The sequence below is a fragment of the Pongo abelii genome, chromosome 8 (assembly GCF_028885655.2).
Source record: "Pongo abelii isolate AG06213 chromosome 8, NHGRI_mPonAbe1-v2.0_pri, whole genome shotgun sequence".
NCBI classification, from domain to species: domain Eukaryota; kingdom Metazoa; phylum Chordata; class Mammalia; order Primates; family Hominidae; genus Pongo; species Pongo abelii.
Window position 1 is genome coordinate 111,011,909 of NC_071993.2, and position 21,067 is coordinate 111,032,975.

The following is a 21,067-nucleotide window of genomic DNA, read 5'->3' on the forward strand; positions in this document are numbered from 1 at the left end:
CTTTTCTTCCTCACTGTGAATGGGATTGTTATGCAAATTCTGCCTTTGGCAGTGTCTGCCTGGAGTAATTGGCATTTGCCTGAATTTCTCAGGCTTGCTCTGGAACAAATCATCTGCTTCTCTACTGAGCGTCAGCCTTGCAGCTCTCCAGAACATGCAAAACATGGAGCAGTCAACACTTACCTTTGTCTCCTTTTTCTCCCTTGTGCCCTCGAGGGCCAGGTGGCCCAGGATGACCTGGTGGCCCAGCAGGGCCCCTGTCACCTGGAAGGAAAAATGGGGCGTAACTAATACATGAGTCTGGGGACTGAGGGCACAGGTAGCCGGTGTGGCACCAGCACAGGAGCTGCTTTTCAGTACGAGGTGGGTGTTAACACAGGATCCAGGGACTGGCTCTCTGCCACCACTTACCTTTGGGTCCTGGAGTGCCCATCTCTCCTTTTTGCCCAGGGGGTCCTTGAATGGCTCCATAAGCTGCAAAAGCAAGGAAACACTGGCCTTAGAGTCTTGATCACCTGGAAGCTTGGGACATCAAGTCATTTGTTCAGAGTAACACAACGAGATAGTGATGGAGTTTGGACATGTAAGAGGAAACAAAGTTCAGAATGTATAGCATTTGTCTGATTTTGAGCATCTCAAATGTTAATAACTGGAGGTTTCTCATGAGATTGGTGTCTCTGGAGCAGACCCGTGGGAACCTATAAGGTGAGGCAGGTGCTGGGAAAGCAGTTGGATGCTCTTACTTCGGAAGAAGTCCATGAGGTCCGCAGTCACGTTGCTGTAGGCAGAGAAGACCTTGCTGATGCCGGGTGGCCCCTGCGGCCCAGGCCGGCCTGGTGGGCCCTGGACAGTGTAGGCCATCCCTTGCAGTAGGCCCTGACCTGTAAAACACCAGAGCTTGGGCACAGGAAGCAGGGATCGCCCAGTACCCTCTTCAGCAGGAGCACAGTGCCCTCCGAGTGTCAAACTCTCAAAGCAGTTGAACTAGATCAAGCCGCAGCAAGGGTGAAGCCCTCCAAATTCCTTTGTATTCCACTGTGTGACTGGCACAGGTCTCTTCCTGCTGCGGGCCGGCATCAAAAGCTTGTTGACTGCGTAACTGTGCTGTTAAGCTGCACAGGGAAAGGACTCTTAGCCAACACCCTTCTCTCGGCCCCAGCAGGAAAACCAGCATGGTCATATGACTCATCTGGGACCCAGAACGAGTTAGGTGTTGGGAAAGCAAAGTACAAACCCCCAGCGTGCTCTGTTCCCCACAGCTCAGGTCCCAGGGCTGGGGCTCCTTAAGCTGAGTGGGCTGCGAGCTAGGCTGGGGCTGCCTGTCCCCTCCAGCCCCTGCCTGCCTGATTCTGTCTTCACAGCCTGGGGGTTCCACAAACAAGAAAGCCAGTCTGGAGATGCTCCCACGCACCTTCCCCCCAGCACCAAGGCCTAAATGTCCCCACTTACGCTGCATGCTCTCTGACACCCTCACAGCCAGCTCATTGTAATCCAGACCTCCAGCAAAGTCAGCCCCTAATAGTCCGCCATTGCCACCATACATGCCGCCTTCTGCTGCCGCCCCATAGCCGCCGCCTGGGCCGATGTCAGTGCCATAGGGGCCCCCGTCTCCTGCAGCTGCACCAAAGGCACCCCCTGTACCCAGGGAGCCTGCACCACCTCCTCCTGTGCTCATGGAAGAGCTGTAGGAGCTGCCCCGCCTGACAGATGAGCTGTGTGAGGAGGAGCTGCTACCCCGACTGTGGGAGGCATCCGTGGACAGGAGGCGGCTGTCCCCAGGGGGTCCCTGCGGCCCAGGAGGGCCTGGGGGGCCAACAATGAAGCTGCGCACATCAGGACCTGCAGGGTGAGAAGCTGCATGAGTGGGAGCTCAGATCTCGGTGGAGAGAAAGACTTGGGAGTTAGGGAGTCTCTCCCAGGGTGTCAATGCCCCTGAGAGACCAGAAGTGAACTTCAGGGTTCTTGTACCCGAGTGGGAGAATTTTGGTGTGGAAGGAAACCGGGCTTACCCCACCAGTGACTCTCGTGTGTGGCCTTCCCGTCCCTTTAAGTGCCTCCCTGCCCCACTTAACAGGGAAAAGCAAGGCCTGCCTGCAGGGTGCCTGGTGGGGCATCACCGTCGGGGCACCTACTTGTGAGGTAGCTGATCAGCTCGCTCCGGAAGCTGTCGCTGTTTTCAGCTGCATAGGTTGCCAGGGCTCCTGAGACACCCGGGGGCCCTCGAGGCCCTGGGGGACCAGGAGGTCCTGGAGGGCCTGGGATGAATGACAAGCCGGCAGCTGGGCAGAAGGAAGAGAAAGAAAGGTCGCGGTAGTGCTGCGGAGGAAGCTGAATTCCCAGCCTGTGCTCGGGGCGCTGTGGGCCCCACCTGAAAGGAGGGGATGAGGCTGGGCCTCCCAGGTGATGGGAGGAGAGAAAAGCAGGAGGCCAGAGCCTGCTGTTTCCTGACATCATCCAGGAATGGCTGTTCCCGTCAGGCTCTCCCACTCCCAATTCTGGGCCTCATTCAACTCAGCCCTCCAGTCACTGAGAGGTGGAGCCCCAGGTCGGCCCTAATCACACACCGGGCTGCACCTGGGAAAGCCATCTCTCCCTATCTCTGTCCCTGCCACGGCTGAAGGCCCCTTGCCAGCACATGTGGCGCTCTCCAGGGCCCTGCACCCAGCCCTGTACAGGCTCCAGGAGTACTTGGACTGCCCTTGCTAAAACCCATGGGAGCCCCCAAGGCCCGGCTGCATCCCCTGCCCTCCCCATCCCACTCCACAGTGCCCTACTATGTAAGTAAGACGAGAGGTCCTCCACGCTGATGCTGGACCACACATTGCCTGGGATCCCTGGTGGACCCGGGGGACCTGGGGGTCCAACGATGCCTCTGAATTCAGACCCTGAGACACCAAGGGAGGACACGGAGTCAGTCCTGGCCTGGCCCAAGGGACTCTGCTTCCTCCCCAACCAGTTGGACAGATGTCCCCTGCTGGGCCTTACCTCGCAGCAAGGAGAGGAGCTCCTCATAGGAGGTTCCCGGCAAGCCAGGGGGCCCCGGGGGACCAGGAAGCCCAATGCTGATCCCAGAACCTAGGGATGTGATGGATTCAGATCAGGCAGGGGGAGGCAGATGGAAACACCTGTCAGAGAGGAGGTCGGACACAGAAGAGGTTTGGACAGAAGTGGGGTCCAAGAAAGAGAAGAGATGGTGGCAGGAAGAGAGGCAGAGAGGAGGAGCGCAAAGGAGGAGCGGAGGGGCCCACGGGGCCGGAGAAGCAGGTCCAGGTGCCTGTGTGCTTCATTCTGTGAGTGTGTGTGTGTGTGTGTGTGTGTGTGTGTGTATGGGAGTGTGTATGTGTATGGGAGTGTGCGTATGGGAGTGTGTGTGTGTATGGGAGCGTGTGTATGGGAGTGTGTATGGGAGTGTATGGGAGTGCAAGTATGGGAGTGTGAGTACGGGAGTGTGTGTATGGGAGAGTGTGTGTGTGTATGGGAGTGAGTGTATGGGAGTGTGTATGGGAGTGTGTGTGTATGGGAGTGTGTGTGTGGGAGTGTGTGTATGGGAGTGTGTGTATGGGAGTGTGTGTGTATGGGAGTGTGTGTGTATGGGAGTGTGTGGAGTGTGTGGGAGTGTGGGAGTGTGGGAGTGTGTGCATGGGAGTGTGTATGTGTGTATGTGTGTATGGGATGAGTGGGAGTGTGTGTATGGGAGTGTGTGTGTGAGAATGGGAGTGTGTATGTGTGTATGGGAGTGTGTGTATGTGTGTATGGGAGTGTGTGTATGGGAATGTGTGTATGCATGTGTGTGTATGGGTGTGTCTGTATATGGGAGTGTGTGTGTGTGTATGGGAGTGTGTGTATGGGAGTATGTGTGAGTATGGGAGTGTGTGTGTGTGGGAGTGGGTGTGTGTGGGAGTGGGTGTGTGTGGGAGTGTGTGTGTATGGGAGTGTGTGTGTGAGTATGGGAGTGTGTGTGTGTATGGGAGTGTGTGAGAGTATGGGAGTGTGTGTATGGGTGTGTGTGTATGGAAGTGAGTGTGAATATGGGTGTGTGTGGGAGTGTGTGTGTATGGGAGTGTGTGTGTGTATGGGAGTGTGAGTATGGGTGTGTGTGTATGGGACTGTGTATGGGAGTGAGTGTGTGTATGGGAGTGTGAGTATGGGTGTGTGTGTATGGGACTGTGTGTATGGGAGTGAGTGTGTGTATGGGAGTGTGAGTATGGGTGTATGTGTATGGGAGTGTGAATATGGGTGTGTGTATGGGAGTGTGTGTGTATGGGAGTGTGAGTATGGGTGTGTGTGTATGGGAATGAGTGTGTATGGGAGTGAGTGTGTGTATGGGAGTGTGAGTATGGGTGTATGTGTATGGGAGTGTGAGTATGGGTGTGTGTATGGGAGTGTGAGTATGGGGGGGTGTGTGTGTATGGGAGTGAGTGTGTGTACGGGAGTGTATGGTATGTGTGTGTATGGGAGTGAGTGAATGTGTGTATGGGAGTGTGAGTATGAGTGTATGTGTATGGGAGTGTGAATATGGGAGTGTGAATATGGGTGTGTGTATGGGAGTGTGTGTGTATGGGAGTGTGTGTGTATGGGAGTGTGAGTATGGGGGTGTGTGTGTGTGTATGGGAGTGTGAGTATGGGTGTGTGTGTGTGTATGGGAGTGAGTGAATGTGTGTGGGAGTATGAGTATGGGTGTGTGTGTGTATGGGAGTCTGTGTGTATGGGAGTGTATGGGTGTGTGTGTGTGTATGGGAGTGAGTGTGTGTATGGGAGTGTGAGTATGGGTGTGTGTGTGTATGGGAGTGAGCGAGTGTGTGTACGGGAGTGTGAGTATGGGTGTGTGTGTATGGGAGTGAGTGTGTGTACGGGAGTGTGAGTATGGGTGTGTGTGTGTATGGGAGTGAGTGAATGTGTGTACGGGAGTGTGAGTATGGGTGTGTGTGTATGGGAGTGAGTGAATGTGTGTACAGGAGTGTGAGTATGGGTGTGTGTGTGTATGGGAGTGTGTGTACGGGAGTGTATGGGTGTGTGTGTGTATGGGAGTGAGTGAATGTGTGTACGGGAGTGTGAGTATGGGTGTGTGTGTGTGTGTATGGGAGTGAGTGAATGTGTATGGGAGTATGAGTATGGGTGTGTGTGTATGGGAGTGTGTGTGTATGGGAGTGTATGGGGGGGTGGGTGTGTGTGTATGGGAGTGAGTGAATGTGTGTGGGAGTATGAGTATGGGTGTGTGTGTGTATGGGAGTGTGTGTACGGGAGTGTGAGTATGGGTGTGTGTGTGTATGGGAGTGTGTGTACGGGAGTGTGAGTATGGGTGTGTGTGTGTATGGGAGTGAGTGAATGTGTGTACGGGAGTGTGAGTATGGGTGTGTGTGTGTGTATGGGAGTGAGTGAATGTGTGTGGGAGTATGAGTATGGGTGTGTGTGTGTATGGGAGTGTGTGTACGGGAGTGTGAGTATGGGTGTGTGTGTGTGTATGGGAGTGAATGTGTGTATGGGAGTGTGAGTATGGGGGTGTGTGTGTGTATGGGAGTGAGTGAATGTGTATGGGAGTATGAGTATGGGTGTGTGTGTATGGGAGTGTGTGTGTATGGGAGTGTATGGGGGGTGGGTGTGTGTGTATATGGGAGTGAGTGAATGTGTGTGGGAGTATGAGTATGGGTGTGTGTGTGTATGGGAGTGTGTGTGTATGGGAGTGTATGGGTGTGTGTGTGTGTGTATGGGAGTGAGTGTGTATGGGAGTGTGAGTATGGGTGTGTGTGTGTGTATGGGAGTGAGTGTGTGTATGGGAGTGTGAGTATGGGTGGTGTGTGTGTGTATGGGAGTGAGTGTGTGTGTGTGTGTGAGAGAGAGTTGTATGTAGACTCCACACGAGACAGTGCCTGAGACCCCCTTTTTGGCTTTCCTTGCCATGCTTCTTGACCTGCTCCAGGCTCCCAGGTTTGAACGGCTCTGAGCACTGCTCATTGCTGGGGTTGGTGCAGTCTGGCAGGTGGGAGTCAGTGGGGCAATCACAGGGACGTTTATGCTGCGAGTCCTCATCCCAGTCATCCCAGGCCCTTCCCAACCACCCCTCTTGTAGACACTTACTCGACATGTAGCTGAGAATGCGACTACTCAGCTCTGCATAGTCCAAAGACAGGAGGGACCCATCTCCACTGGCTCCTGGTGGCCCTGGCGGACCCCGAGGGCCCATCAGGTACTGACGCAGGTACTGACGCACGTCATCCCCTGGAGAGGAGAGGATGCACTAGCAGGACCCACCCAGGCCATGGGGGCCCCAGCCATGGTCCAGCCACAGCCTGGGCTCCTCTGCACAAACTGGCTCTGCGTGACATTTGTGAGTTCCGGGTCCGCAGGCCCACAGTGTTCAGGGGGACACCAGCAAGCTGCCAGGTTCCTGAAGGGACACCCGCCACCTTGCCTGGCATGGGGGCTCGGGAGGACATTTCCTGCCCCGTTTCCAGCCGGTTTGCTGACTCAGCAAGCAGATCAGAGCAATAAGTGGCTCTTTGTCCAAAGGACTCTGCCTCCCTCTTGCAGCCCTTCCAAGGCTCAGACGAGGACAAGGTTTGCCTGACGAGCGAGGCCAGGAGAAAGCAAAGATAGTCCCACCCTCGATCCCCCCACAGGTCACTCACGCTGCAGCACAGCCAGGATGTCTTCAGAAGAGATGGAGGATGAGAACAAGCTGACGCCGTACCCCGAAGCTGTTGGGGAGAAAACCTCAGGTTACCTGCTTAGCAGGTACTGAAGCAACACCCTCATTATTCCAGAATCTGAAAGGCCCGGTCACCAAGCTGTTTGTCTTTGGGGGAAATGGATGAATGGAGTATTATGAGGCTATTTTGAAAGCATAACAAAGTCAAATACTGTTGTTGGGATTTTTTTTGTAAGAAAGGAAGTTTACTTTCAAGAACATGCTTTAGCCTAATGCCTGCCAGATGCTGCCAACCTTCCTGCACAGGTGGGAAGAACCTATAATGAGGAACACATTAGTCGATTGCAGGAAGGCTCACTCGGTGTCTCTCCAGCGTGGCCGCCCTGAATCTGGACAGACCCTTGTTGACACTGTATCCCAGTGGCCCGATTATTATGAATTCAGAATTAAAACTCATATTCCAGAGAAGGGCAAAGCAAACAGCAAATGAGGAGATGAGGCTCTGGGAGCAAAAGCAAACCCACAGGAAGAAGGTGCCAGGTGCAGGGCGTGGGGAAGGGCTTACTCCGTAAGTAGCTCACAACGTGGCTTGCCAGCTCTGAGTAGTCGAAAGTCTCGCCTGTGATGGTGGTGACAGGTCCTGGGGGACCAGGTGGGCCTGGGGGACCCTGAACTCCGGATAGGTAAGATCTAATACTGTCACCTGCCAACCAAGGAACAAAGCAAAGTCAAGCCTGTCCCAAGAGGACATGTTCTCCCCACGGAGGTGACCTGAAGCACATGATAACAGGCCTGCCCCGCCCCACACGTGGGCCCAAGGCTGGGCCAGGAGGGAGCCTAGACTTCCCCTCACTGTCCTTCCCCCAATTACACATAGGGAAACTGAGGCAGAGGCCTGAGCTGGGTCAAGTGGCCCATGAGGGCTGTGGGCCAGCAAGACTCCAGCCAGCCACCCATTTGACAAATGAGCACATGCAGGTGCGGTGTGAAAGCACGTGCAAGGTGCATGGGGATGAGCATGTGTGCCAGCCTCCTCCCCAGGGTGTGGGCGAGGGGAGGTTGTGTCAGGGGCAGCTATGAGAAGGCTGGTGTTGGGGAGCTCACAGGCCTGTAGGCCTGGCTCTGCAGGGGGAAGACCTGAGCCTGGACACATAGACACACACACACACACACACACACACACACACACACACACACTCCCACTGCCCTACATCGTTCCATGTCTCTTAGCCTCATTTCTGTGATGATACCACAGCTCCCTTGCAAAGAGACTGTATCTCCATGTTCTTGTCCCCACGGCTTGCGGTGGCCGGCTACTCACTCTGCATGTACTCAGAGATGTACTGCTGAATCTCCTGGCCGGAGCTGCTGATAGAGCCCGGAGGCCCAGGGGGCCCAGGGGGTCCTGGTGGGCCTGACACGTACATAGTACTTGATGATCCCCCTGCAGCAAAGAGAAAGTATCCTGTGTTGGTTTCTCCACCCTAGGGTCAGACAAATGGGCCGAGGAATAGCTTCCATGGTCTGAGGAGGGAGGGTCTTCTCAGGGGGAGAAATAGGATAGTGGCAAGGAGAAGCGTCCCCAAGAAGAGAAGAAATGACAGCCTGTAGCAGCCACTGTCTGAAAGTAGCACAGAGCTAGGAAGCTGCCCCAGGCCAAACCGCCCTTTCCTTCTGCAATCTGCTGAAGGACCCCCAACATCGCATCCCCCTTCTCTCAACTCCCCAGCACCCTGGGTCTGTCTGTTCTCCATCATGCGGTGTCTGCATTGTTAGGTATCATCATATGTGCCTGGGTCCTTCCCCTCAACCCAATAATTCGTAACCTCCTTAAAGGCAGCTCATAGGTCCTAGCACATGGAGAAGATAGCCAATCAACAATGAATCATGGAGAAATGAATGAACGAATAGAGCAACATCCTCGTTGGAATGATCAGCCTTCACCAGAAGAAGCGGAGAGGAACTTTGGTCACTTTCAGTTCTTACCTTCAGAAGGACCACTAGGAATGCCAAGAGCCCCTGGAACACCTGGATCACCTGGAATCCAAAATGAGAAGTTTGCCTCACCTCCTCCAGGAAGCCTTCCCTGATTAAGCCAAACCACACTTATTAGTGTGTGTCTCAACAATCATCCTATGTCTCTTGGCCTCATTTTTGTAATAATACCACAGCTCCCTTGTACAGAGGCTATATCTCCATGTCCTTGTCCCTTCCTCCCTCTGGCCTTTCCTTCCTCCAGCCTCTTCTCTCTCCTAAGACTTTACACTGATAAGTACTTGCTGCCATCTCTTCAGGCTCTGGGCTCTGGGCACCAGGCTCACCCCTATTCCTCACCAGCTTCTCGCTGCTCCCTCACTGACCTTTGTCACCTTTGGGTCCCTGGGGGCCAGGTGGGCCTGGTGGTCCCTGAAGGTTGAGTCCGAAAGAACTGGACCCTGGAAGCCAACAACACACACAGTGCAGTCAGCCAGGGTTTGGAGAGGCTCTGGCCAGAGCCAGAATGGGGCAGGGCTCAGCCCTTACCTGAGGTTGAGAAACCTGGGAGTCCTTGCTCGCCTGAGGAACACACCAAGAGAGGGACAGTCAGTCTCACTTTTCTCACCCACTAACAGCCCCGTAGAGCCTCCCCAGGATCCATGATTGCTGGCGCTGCGTTGCCCTTTGTCGGTATCTAGAGATGCCACACACATACACACACACGCACACTTGCACTACACCCATGCACACACTCAACCATTCCTAGAGACACGCTGCTCTACTCTTGCTTATTTGCACCAGGTGCCTTTCTATCAAGCTCAAAGCTCTTGGGAGGTGAGCTTTTGCCACCGCCACCCCTACCCCAGGTTTTGTTTGATGCCAGCTCTACTGTACCTTGGTGTCCTCTGGGGCCTGGGGGACCTGAGGGAAAAAGGCAGAGAGCTATGAGACAGGTACCAACCAGGTATTGTGGTTTCAATGGGCCCATGGAGGAGGGGATAGGGGCTCCAATGCTAGAGCAGATATAGAACTTGGGGTTCCTTGTGCCTCTCCTCTCACTAGGCCAATGTTGGGTGTCTATCCTTTGTAGAGTTTCTGACTACTGTGCCTCCCCCCTACCTTTGCTCCAGGCTGCTGAGCTCCTAATGGGATAAGGCAGAAGGATGCAAAAATGCCCCAGCTCATTCAGCTTCATCCAAACCCTCCTGGCAACCAGCAGGTAAACAGAGGATGCATACTGGCTTCTGGGTTCCCTGATACACTGTTCTCACCTTGGTCTCCCTTGGGACCTGGGGGGCCGGGTGGGCCTGGGGGGCCAGAGAGGAAGGTTTCTGCAGAGGAAAGAAATAATTTGAGTATGGACACCGATGTTTGTGAAGAAGCAGCACTTAGCACAGCACCTGACAACACAGATGCTCAATCAATACTTGTCAAATGGATGGATGGGTGGATGGATGGATGGATGAATGGGTGGGTGGATGAATGGGTGGGTGGGTGGTTGGATGGATGGATGGTTAGGTGGATGGGTAGATGGATGGATAAATGGATGGGTGGATGGATTTTCCACTAAGAACAGGTTCTGGCCTAATGTTTGCTTTAAAGTTATTTCCATAAGTTTCTATGTTGTACTGTCAGCACTTACTTCATGTGCATGTATCCTGCCTACTTTATCAGATCTGGGCTCCCCAAGGATAGGAACCAGGTCTCCCTGGTTAGGCCAGAAGCTCCCCAAGGGCAGAGCTGGCTCCCTCCCTCAGGCCAGACTACCAGGGTGGTTGGGTTGACATGGTTATTCCCTCCATGTGCAGCAAGCAGGAAGATTATATAAACACATCCCCATGGAAGTCAGGAGCAGGAAGCCTGGTGAGTGGGTTGTGACCACAAGGCTACGGCCACAGTTTGTGGCAGGACAAGGGCTGAGGTGGAGAACAGGTGCGACTTGACTCCCTGACATTACCTGAGTTGGGCAGGAACGATCCTGGTGGGCCTGGTGGGCCTGGCAAACCCTCCCCTAGGAAAGAGAACCCCCAAGACTTATTAGTGCCAAGAGGGGAGTTAGGAACCCTCTGCTCAGGAGGAGGCAGCAGGGAAGCTGTTTCCTATAAGCCAGCCCAGAGGGCCCTGGGCTCAGGGTCCCATTGCTACCCACCTCTCACCTCCCCCTCCCACCTCCCAATGGTAAGCTCGGCTCTCACCTGGTGGGCCTCGGGGTCCTGGTGGGCCTGGAATGGAAGGCCCTGCAGAAGAGAGCAAGGAAGAGGCCATGCTGAGCTCAGGGAACTGATGCCACCCCTGAGGATCTTGGCTTCCTCACTAAGTGCATTGAGCCTCCTGTCCTCCAAACTCCCCACCTTCCAAAGTTCCCCAAGATACTCACCTGGTGGCCCGCGTGGGCCGGGTGGGCCTGGGGGACCTTGTAAATTAAGAACTTCTATAGAGAGAAGAAAACAGAAATGAGCAAAAGCTGTCACGAGGCTGCTCTCTGCCACACTTCTCACCTCTCACTGGATCTGCAGTCCCAGGCACCCCAGGCTACCCTCACACCCCAGACACCAGGCCCTGTGCCGTGGCACAGGAGCCTGCAGCACCTCATCTGCTAAGGGTGCCCCCTCACTCAGAGGCAGGGCAGGACCATAGTCAAGCTCCCTGACAGCTGATAAGAGCATGTGGAATGACAGGGATACATTGGATTTCGGTGTCAGAAAGTCTGAGTTCAAATCCCTGCTCCCACACGTCTAGCTGGTGACTTTGGGCAAGTTCTCAACCTCTTTCAGCCTCAGTTTCCTCCTCTGTAAACCAAGGTCAAAAAGATCTACATCACAGGGGTATTGGGAAGACTCGGTGAAACACTGAAGACCAAGCTCCTAACACAGTGATAGCTGAGTGAGCGCTGGACCGGGTGGGCTGAAGCCTCTGCTGTTCTGCACTCCAGATGTCCAGGTGGGAGGCCCAGCAGTCTCCACCTGGGCTCCTTAAAGGACCCGGGAGTCAGGCCTCTCAGCCTGGGCCTGCGGCCGAGAACCCACAGATGCTTGTCATTGCTCTCTGGGTCAGCGGTGCACTCTTGCCAGATACTCATCTTCAAGGCCAAGTCTGCCCCTGGTCCTCTTGGAATCCCAGAACTTCTCTGACAGCTGCCCCAAGCTCCAGGGAATCACCTTGCAAGACCCCGGCGAAGAGCCCTGGCCCTGTCCTCCTTTTCTAAAACACACCTTTCACATCTTCTAGAACAGAGGGGCCCATGTCCACCCTGAAAGGAAAGTCCTCCCGACTGGGCCCATCGCCTTGCGTTCTTGCAGGGTGTGACATACCTTGCTGTCCTGGGAGACCAGCTGGGCCGGCAGGGCCTGGAAACAGGGTTGAGGAAGAAAAGGCTAAATCACGCGTGTAGGGTCATAGGAAGAACTAAAGGCATAATTCCTCCCAAGGCATGGAACAGAGACCCAAAGAGGCCACCTTGCTTATTTGAGAGCAATAAGCAATTCGAGACCAGCCCTGCGGTCCAGCTGCGTGAGAACATCTCTGATAGGTACCGGGACCCCGGGGCAGGCGGGACTGCCCCCTCTGCTGCTGTCCTGTAATGGTTAGGGATTTCTCCATGCCTCTATGTACTCCTTCTCACTGGAGCTTGTCAGGAGGGAAGGCTGGTACATTCTGGCCTTGGTTGTGATAAGTTGTGTACTTCATTTGTACATACAAATTTAAAATAATTAAAAATACATATAACAAAATAACAGGCACTTTGGAAAGGTAGGAAACAAATTGTCCATAACTCTTCAATTTGTGGGCATTTTATTTTCTTCCAGAATTTTTTCTTTTTTGCATCTTGTATTAATACAGTTGAAACCACAGAGCAGGCATTAGTGAGTGTCCTGCTCTTTCAATAAACGTTTTATCTCCTAACAACTTTGTTTAGAAGTTTTCATATTTTTGTCACCATCCCATGTGGAGATATTTTCTTCAAATAGATACCTAGCATTTTTGTTGCCCTGGATGCAGAATATCAAATTGTTTTCCAGGAGGAAACAAAGGGCTCAAGGACTGAGTCTTCTGATTGGCCACAGGCTCTGGAGGTAGACTGATCTGGGCCAAATCCTTTGTCCTGCTGCTTATTGGCCGTGGGACCTTGGGCAAGTCATTTACCCACTCCAAGCCTCAGCTTCCCCTTCTGTAAATGCTGAGAGCACATTCGCCTCCTATGCTGTGAAGTAGGATAACTGATCTACCTCATTGTCTGAGAATGCAAGAGTTTGCTTTTCTCAGGCCAAACTCCTTATTCTCTTTACCAGGTTCAGTTCCTGCCCTGGGTTTCAGGATCTGAAGAAATATGGCTAGAGTCACTACTGCCAAGACCTACTGCTGATTTGGGGCAAAGCAAGAAAATAGACTGACCTGGGGCACCTGGAGGTCCTGGGGGTCCCATGGCTCCAGGAGGTCCTGGGGGGCCTGGGACAGTGAGCATTGATGACCCCTCTGAAAACAGAAGGCACATGGAACATTGAGCCCTACTCTTCTCACTCAGAGGCGCTGGCACCCAAGCCAGGTTGTGGTGGGCAGCCTGACATTTCTTCTTCTCATCACTGCTTAATTTCCCTCCTCCCCCACTACTGATCCAAAAAACTCCCTGCCACATCCTGCCCAGAACACTGCAGAGTCAAGGTAGGTGCCCAGCATAAGAAAGACACAGAAAGGAGGGTCCCTCTAGGACCTGCCTACCCGAAGTCACGATCTTGCCTGGAGCTCCTGGTTCACCTAGGAAGAGAGGAAAAGGCTGAGAGTGGTTGTTCTGAGGATCAATTCGTGGCTCAATATGCCATTTTCAAGGCTTCTGATTGCATTTGGGACCCACTTCTGGGCCTCTCACCATCAGGCTAAAGGCATTTTAATGAACTGAAGGCAAGCAGGATGCATTAAGCCCCAATCTTTCAGCCAGAGCCCCTGGAGGCCAGAGCATCCGTCTTCATTCAGAGAAGTGGCTTCACTTGAGGACGTGGAAAGCTTGCCTTTCAGTGAGCCCAGAATGAGGCTGACTGGAGAGTCCTTCATGCTCCCACATTCCACCACCTCTGCCTGGGAATCGCCTTAGGTGGGAAAATTACTCAAAGGTCAAAGGACAGAGGCGATGAGCCCACCAGGTGGAGCGGGATTCCCAGAGTGCTCTGTGGGACAGTTGTAGGGGCTGTGCAGGATTAAAGGGGGGCTCTGCAGTGGGTAAGTCTGAGAAGGTCTGAGTTATATAAAGGTTAACAAGATCTCTTTTCTGCCTTGTGTCTCAGAGCATTGAAAATACAAGTGTGCGTGGAGGACTTTTGAGAAGAGGACATTCCCAAACGTATCAACAGTGCTGAGAACTGACAATCCACGGACTCACTTGGGGAAACCATTCTTTAGGGGCCCTTTTCTTCATTTCTCAAGTTCTGTGAGCAATTCAGTCATTCACACAATGAAAGGAGACTATTGCTCTCTCCCTAAAGAAAAGCAGATGGATGGTCTCTGCTCACCATCCTTCAGCCAGGGCTCATGAACAAGACAGAAGAAGCACTTGAGTTTGTTTTGCTGGGATGCAATCCAACGTTAGGTAAAATGGCCCCTCTTGTGCATGTTGTCCAGGCAGGGTCTGAACTCCCCCTTGGACAGGAAGTCACAGGCCCTCAAAAAGGGAGCGTTTCTGTTATTCTTGGGAATTCCAAAACCTATGAGACTCTTACAAAAGGTACCATCCATTCGTGAACAGATCCACGGACCTAGTGTGGTCTGCCTGGGACCTATAAACTCAGTTATCATTATTTTGGAATTACATTTCGTTAGCCCTAAAGAACTCCTTGGCCCAATCAGTCATTGGAAATGATTTCTGGAAAGTGGTTATTTTAGGGTCCCACCAAGAATGACAGTGACTGCTCATGACAGAGCACAGCTCCATAGAATGTCAAAGTTCAGGAGCGTGTTGGGGTCAAAGGAACAGAAGGAGAAAGACCGTCCCTGAGCACTGTGGGTCCCTGAACTTGCTCAGGGTTGGAGTCTGATAGGCAGAACTGGACAAGAGGTTCACTGTGTGCATGGGCATCACCACGTTGCCCCAGTCAGACCCCCGAGGATGAGCTCCCCTCTGAGTACCCGACTTGACCTCTCAGTAGCATCTTAACACTCCTCTCTGCCTGTACTAAAGCCTCCACTCAGGAAGGGTCTGATGTAGCCATTCACACCAGTGCTGATGTGAATGATAAGGGCAAAGGTAGCTCCTGCCCCAGGGGAAAAGACTTGTTAGTAGGGACCAAGCCTACATACCAGGGGGATGAAGCACTAATGGGGGCATTTAGAGGCAAAACAGGACACGGAAAGGCTTTGGGGAGGGCAGTGCCCTTCTAGAACCTCCTGCAACAATGGCCTGGAGACATCCAAGTATGAAAGCAAGGCTCAGGTTTGTGGGGTGGGGAGGTGTTTGGGGAGGGGTGGGGCTTGAGGACTTGGCTTGGTTCACAAATCCCTGGGCTCCCAGCCTCATAGCCCTCTGCTGGAACCACTAGATGCCACTGTTGATCCAGGCTCTGGCCAGAGAAAGGCCTCCTCCTGTCCATCCCTTCCTTCCACAAAAATGGCCAGTGAAAAGAAAGAAATCTCATTTGGAAATTCACTTACCTTTTATTCCTGGTCGGCCAGGGGTACCGGGAAGTCCTGATGTGATTAGAACAAGTAAGTCAGGATGATGAAGGCCCAGCAATTCCAGACACCCTCGGGTAGTAACTAGTGCTCTGTCACTCAGCACAGCCACACTGATGATTGAAACCCTGGGACGCACCAGCTTTGTCTTCTGCCTTAGTCTAGACAACCCCGGGAGCCTCTTGCTCTGAGCCCTTGTCCCTCTTTGGGAAATGGGGCAACAGCTTGGCTTGGAGCAGGTAGAGGCCCATGGGCTCAGCTTTGGAGGGGTTCCATCCCTTGGGGTTATGAGCCATCTGGAGCCTGCAGGGCAGCCTCTGTCTCCCCTCTCCCCTGCAGGGGAGGGGCTGGGCTTCCTGTGTCCAATGCAGCATCACCCTCTTGCCTTTAACTACTGAACTCCTCTGTGAGAGCATCGGAAGCATGTCCCTATGCATTCAACTGCTGGGGAGCTGCTGCCTGATTTCATTTTCAATCTTTGCCTTATTTCTTTCAGGAAATTAGGGGATGAGTGTAGTGATACGGGGGCACAATGGTCCAACTACAGGACAGGATCTAACACTGAGGCTGTCCCAGAGAAACTGGGCTTTCCTGAACAAGGGTGAGCACCCACGCCCTGTCATGCCAGTGGGGGAACTTGGGCCTCTGGACTAACAGCTCTCCTGGCTAGCGGGAGCTCTGCTATGAGCTTGGGGTTCCTCTCAGACTCCTGCACCCGAGGGGAACAGGGCACAGGCAGACAGAATTGGCACACGATCTAATCTCATTTCTACTAGAATGGTGTTCTAGATTGTTCTGTGCCTATTTTTCCTTCCTAAGGTGCTTCTCAAGACTCATAGTGAAAGGGAGTGTGTGCCAGGGAGTTGGCGGAGGAGAGGAAACTCTGGTGACTGCAGGAAAAGCCCTGGCCCAAGCAGTTACCCCAGGAGGAGGAGGGAGACAGCAGGTGGGAGTGATCCAGCGACTCACCCTGAGGTCCCTGGGGTCCTGTGAGACCTACAGAAAATCAGACAGACACAAGAGGGAAGAGTTGAAGGGTTGAGGCCATCCCTGGTAGCCACACCCACACCTGCAGAAACCAGTGGACACTGCAGTGGAGGGGTCAGTGGGTACAGAAGGACACGTCTCATGCCGGGGCAGCCAGCATCCATGGACCTCTCAGCTCTGGATGGAGAGCAGTTCTTTGGGCTTTGCAGTGAAGCGACCCACCACTTTCTCAGGCAATGGTGCTGAGCCTATTTGGGTTCACAGACCCTTTTGGAATCTGAGGAGAGCCACAAACCCAGAATGCTCAACACTCACGGATCCCAGTGCTGCCCCAGGTTCCCCCTCTATGGCTCCTGTCTGGGCACCTGCCAAAGGAGGCTGAGGAGGCCCCTGCTCTCAGAGGCCCCCGATGAATGCCCACCCGCCTTGACTACACAGCTTTCTTGGCTGGTTTTCATTTGTTCTTCCTGCAGCCCTGAGAAGTTTGCTCTTTGCTCTTGGTGGAGACTCTAACAATGGCTTCCTCCTCGGCCTGGTGGGTGTTGGTGAGGGCCCAGTACAGTCCCAGGAGAGGAGGACAAGAGGGGAAGGGCTCAGAGGAGCAAGATAGTGAGGTGACCTTCAAGTCTGCAGTTTTAAGAGTGTCCTTGCCCCTTTCTAGAAATTCTTGTATTCAACTGTTAATCCCACTATTCTGAATTGCCAGACTTAGTTACCCAGAGGTGCCAGGGCCTACAGCCACTGCACACAAAACAACCCAACACTATGTCAGTTCCCTGCTGAGCTGCTGGAGGAAAATGGGATAAGTCACACGTGGGTGCATTTGTGCACGCCTGCATGCACATATACACCCCTTCCCCCACAACCTGCACACCTGCGCATGCACACGCACACACATGCCTACATCTGCACACACAAAGCACACACACACTAAGCAGGGCCATGGCTCCCTCTTCCTGCTCTGTTACCTGGCTTTCCTGGGTCTCCAGAAGGTCCTGGTGGGCCACGGATTCCAGGCATCCCCATAAGACCTTGTTCACCTAGAGAGAGAAGTGTTTACATTTAGGAAAGCTAAACTGGTCATCACATCTGAGCTGAGAGTTTCTGAGGGTTTTCCTAATTGACTTGCTGGCAGGTGGAAAGGAGAAGGGGAACAGAACTGGACACTGCACACTTCCACATGCTGTATGCTCCTCTGCACTATGGTTAAGGGGACTGAGGGCTGCATGCTGGAACACGGGCTATGACGGGAGTGAGGCTGGGGGCAGCAGATCAGTGACCAACCTCTTGGGCCTTGGTGTCCGTCTGGGCCAGCAGGACCTGGTAAAGTAGAAGTAAGGTCTCTCAGTTGCTCCTGGAGTGATTTCTGTGATTCCTCCCTCTATTGTCCCAGCGGCCTTGAAGCACATTGTGTCCCAGGAGCCCACGCAGCCATCAGCCATGGGACAGCCCTGTCTGTCACACTCTCTGGATACAGTACTCCCACTGCCCCTTCTCCTAAACCAGCAATTGTCTCTTTTCCTGTTGAGAATTGTTCAGTGCCTTCCCATTGCATCTCAAGAGCCTCAATGCTCAATGCTTGTCGCGTTTACTTGACGGCCTAGAAGTCAAGGTCCTCTATGTTCTTGTCTCCTCTGCTCTAGGCATTACTGTAAACTCTCTCCAAAATGGTGGCCTTCTGGGACCATATCTTGCTCTTTCCCATTTCTTTGTCTTTCCCTGCTCATGCCGTCATCCCTGCATGGAATTTTCCAGAGTGGTCATGATTAAAATCTTTCTAACTTTTTGGGACCAGTTGAAATGTTCCCTCCTCCATCCTTCCTATTGGAAGAAATCTCTCCTTTGACTGTATCCTGATACACAGCACTCTGTACCTTGCGTGACACTTGTCACCTCATGCAAGTCTTATCTCCCCTTGAGGGAGGTAAAGCATCTCACTTGCCTAGCACAGTGTCAGCACTCACAGCTGGGGAAGTGAACGAGAGTGCAGATGCTGCATCTCCACAGGTAAGGCTTAAACCCTTCTTGGGTTTGATCCTCAACATGGGCTTTTTTTTTTTTTTGAGAGATGGATTCTTGCTCTGTCACCCAGACTGTAGTGCAGTGGTATAATCATAGCTCACTTTAGCCTACAATCCTGAGTTTAAGCAATCATCCTGAGTCCCTGAGATTACAGGCGTGAATCACTGTACCCAGCTACCTCTGAGATTCTTGGTCAGTTTCTGCAGCCAGGCTGACAGGCACCTCAGGTGAACAAAAGGGTAAAAACCTGGATTTGGCCATGAGACTAGCCCTGGGATTCCTGGAACACTTGAGGTTCCTAAGGACTTCAACACTGTCTTCCCCAGGGTAGTGGGGAGCTCACAGGCAGCTCTTAGGTGAATGGACCATGCCCTGCATGGCCTCTCCCAAAGTGGAAAGAAACATACAGAGGTACCTGCAGCTCTCTGATCCCCAGAAAGGATGCCCAGACACAGAAATGACTGGTCAAGGGAGACTCTACCAGGAGTGGGCAGATTAGAGAGTAGGAGAGGCAGCTCTAGAAGACAGATCTCTCTAGGGTCGTGGTGACCCCTCAAATGGGGAACTCACTGAATCCATTCCTTTGGAACACTTACCCATTGCTCCTTTAGCCCCAGGCTCGCCAACAGCACCAGGCAAACCTCTCATGCCAGGCTCGCCTGCAAAGGACAAAGAACTAGCTTGTTGGACACTTGCAAGCTGTGTAGGCTTCAACAATGGTGGTCTGCTCCCTCCTCCAAGAGGTCAAGGAGTCAGCTTCTGCTTTGATTCCATGGTCAGGGCCACTTGGAACCCCTGGGCAGTGGCATGGGCTCACCCAGAAACCACAGCTAATCAGAACCATGGGCATGTGCATGAGTCTTATTTCCTTGGAAACTGAAAACCACCCCTTGAGTCACAGCTTTATTACTATCAATTTCCTTTATAATCATGCCAGTTGGCAGGAGGTCAGTAGTTGAGAGGATACCAGGGGTGCAAACTTTCTGCTGCTTTGGGAAGAGCTTAATTTTCTCAACTGTATTCCCCAAAAGAATCAGAGACAATCCTACACTTTCTTTTTTGCTCCAAACATTTACTGTTTGGACTATACATCTGGATACCTCCTTATCCTCCACTCCAGGCTTTATTTTCTCGTCTTGTGTTTTTTCTAGATCACAAGTTCCCTGAAGGGTTTTAAACAGATTCAGTCTCTTACTTCTGGATTTTTTCCAGCCTAGCGACTGATAGATTTACAAAAGTTGTGGATAGATTAAAGTAGATTCCCAAGACAGACTGACCTGTGAGGCCTCGAGGTCCTTTCTCACCCTGGTCACCTAAAACAAACAAGGGGGAGGCAGAAAAAGCCACAGTTGTGAGCAAGGAAAACACTCTCATCCAGTAACAGGGTCCCTGGCTGCAGGGTAGTTCTCACTGTATCTGTGAACTCCTGTCAGCGGATGTTGGTGAGAACACATCATTAATGCAGCCAAAGGAGCACATATGATCTTTGGCAGAGTCAGTTCCCCACTACAAACTGACTCCCCAGCCCCTGCTGTTGCACAAATTGGTGCCATGGTCAGATGCCTTGGAATTCTGTGTCTTCACCACCCCGAGAACCACTCGCCACCCTAGAATTCAATGTGATGTTAGTGCTTTGTTTCCCTTCTTTGTGCCTCAGTTTCCCTATCTGAGAGGTTAGATTAGAATGAGATCTTGGTCCAGGTCCTGTGCACCCTCAGACCCTACAGTGAGGGTCCCATCTGGGCTCCCAGGAGTGAGGCAGGCCCTGGTAATGATGGAGCAGCAGTGAGTGACATACCTTTGGGTCCTGGTGGTCCCATTGGTCCTTTGTCACCTAAAAAGGAAATGGACACCTTGGTGTAAAATGCCCTACAGGGGACAACCAGGAAGGGGCAATGTCTGTCTCTGAAGACAGGCTCCCTCAATCCTGACTTCTCCTTCCCCTCTTGCACTTGTCAGCCTGCATAGGCTGTGGGTCGTGTCCATCAGACCCTCACTGTCCCCCCATGCCTCCCTCCAGCTTACCTTTGACACCAGGAAGTCCCACTTCACCTCGGAGCCCTTGGAGACCTACAGGACCTGCCCGGCAGAAGAAACCATGCACGCAGATGAGTATCCCTAGCTTTGGAATGATGAGACATGTATGCACACACATGCACACATACAGGCACACATATGCACACACCCTATAGTAAAAGTCAAAGGATGCTTTCCATGGACTCCTTCCCAAGTCCTTTTTAAGTCATTTTGGCCCAGGTTCCTTGCCCCTGCTGATGAACAGGCATTAGAACACACTGTAGAGCCTTGGCAGAGGCACTGGCCACAGCTCAAGATTCTCAAGACAGCAGGACAAGCTCTGTGGCCATAGGGGACAAGACAGAGGCAGGTGCTTGCTCAGATGGAGGCAGGATGGGGACTTCCATTGCTGAAACTGCTGGAGGGTCTCAAGTCCTAAGCCAGGTCAGAAGGGATCTGGACAGGACATATCAGGGAGCCCAACCTCTGCCACAGGAGACACACATGCAGACTTGAATTCTATATCTATAGGAGGCTTGCTTTATAATTGCTTCTTTGGCTTTAAAAATATTTGGTTTTCCTTTTAACATTGCCACCGCTGCCCCAGAAACAGAACCTATTTACAAGAAGCAGTACACTGACCTGGAGGGCCCTGTGGGCCAGGAGAGCCGCTGGAACCTGAGAAGGAGGATGAGACAGCAATCAGCAGAGGGGCAGGTACAGGTGGGGACATCTGGCCCCGGTGCAGGGCAGGTGGGGGTT

The 21,067-nt window shown here is 52.8% G+C and overlaps 1 protein-coding gene across 2 annotated transcripts in view; it reads right to left on the minus strand.

Moving 5' to 3' along the window:
• The window catches only part of COL17A1 (collagen type XVII alpha 1 chain), a 51,655-nt gene that overhangs the window by 1,200 nt on the left and 29,388 nt on the right, over positions 1-21,067 (minus strand). For both annotated transcript variants that reach the window (XM_024253736.3, XM_024253735.3), the window contains exons 24-54: positions 20,948-20,983; positions 20,315-20,368; positions 20,088-20,123; positions 19,567-19,602; positions 18,886-18,948; positions 17,552-17,587; positions 17,236-17,307; positions 16,250-16,276; positions 15,260-15,295; positions 13,340-13,375; positions 13,016-13,096; positions 11,935-11,970; positions 11,001-11,054; positions 10,819-10,860; positions 10,581-10,634; positions 9,895-9,954; positions 9,518-9,544; positions 9,170-9,202; positions 9,007-9,081; positions 8,633-8,683; positions 7,968-8,090; positions 7,212-7,349; positions 6,627-6,695; positions 6,076-6,216; positions 2,986-3,075; positions 2,775-2,885; positions 2,133-2,279; positions 1,450-1,839; positions 744-881; positions 412-474; positions 184-264 (exon numbers count right to left, since the gene is read on the minus strand). In XM_024253736.3, coding sequence (XP_024109504.3) covers positions 184-264; positions 412-474; positions 744-881; positions 1,450-1,839; positions 2,133-2,279; positions 2,775-2,885; positions 2,986-3,075; positions 6,076-6,216; positions 6,627-6,695; positions 7,212-7,349; positions 7,968-8,090; positions 8,633-8,683; positions 9,007-9,081; positions 9,170-9,202; positions 9,518-9,544; positions 9,895-9,954; positions 10,581-10,634; positions 10,819-10,860; positions 11,001-11,054; positions 11,935-11,970; positions 13,016-13,096; positions 13,340-13,375; positions 15,260-15,295; positions 16,250-16,276; positions 17,236-17,307; positions 17,552-17,587; positions 18,886-18,948; positions 19,567-19,602; positions 20,088-20,123; positions 20,315-20,368; positions 20,948-20,983 — 2,436 coding nt within the window. The remainder of the gene's footprint in view (positions 1-183; positions 265-411; positions 475-743; positions 882-1,449; positions 1,840-2,132; positions 2,280-2,774; positions 2,886-2,985; positions 3,076-6,075; positions 6,217-6,626; positions 6,696-7,211; positions 7,350-7,967; positions 8,091-8,632; positions 8,684-9,006; positions 9,082-9,169; positions 9,203-9,517; positions 9,545-9,894; positions 9,955-10,580; positions 10,635-10,818; positions 10,861-11,000; positions 11,055-11,934; positions 11,971-13,015; positions 13,097-13,339; positions 13,376-15,259; positions 15,296-16,249; positions 16,277-17,235; positions 17,308-17,551; positions 17,588-18,885; positions 18,949-19,566; positions 19,603-20,087; positions 20,124-20,314; positions 20,369-20,947; positions 20,984-21,067) is intronic.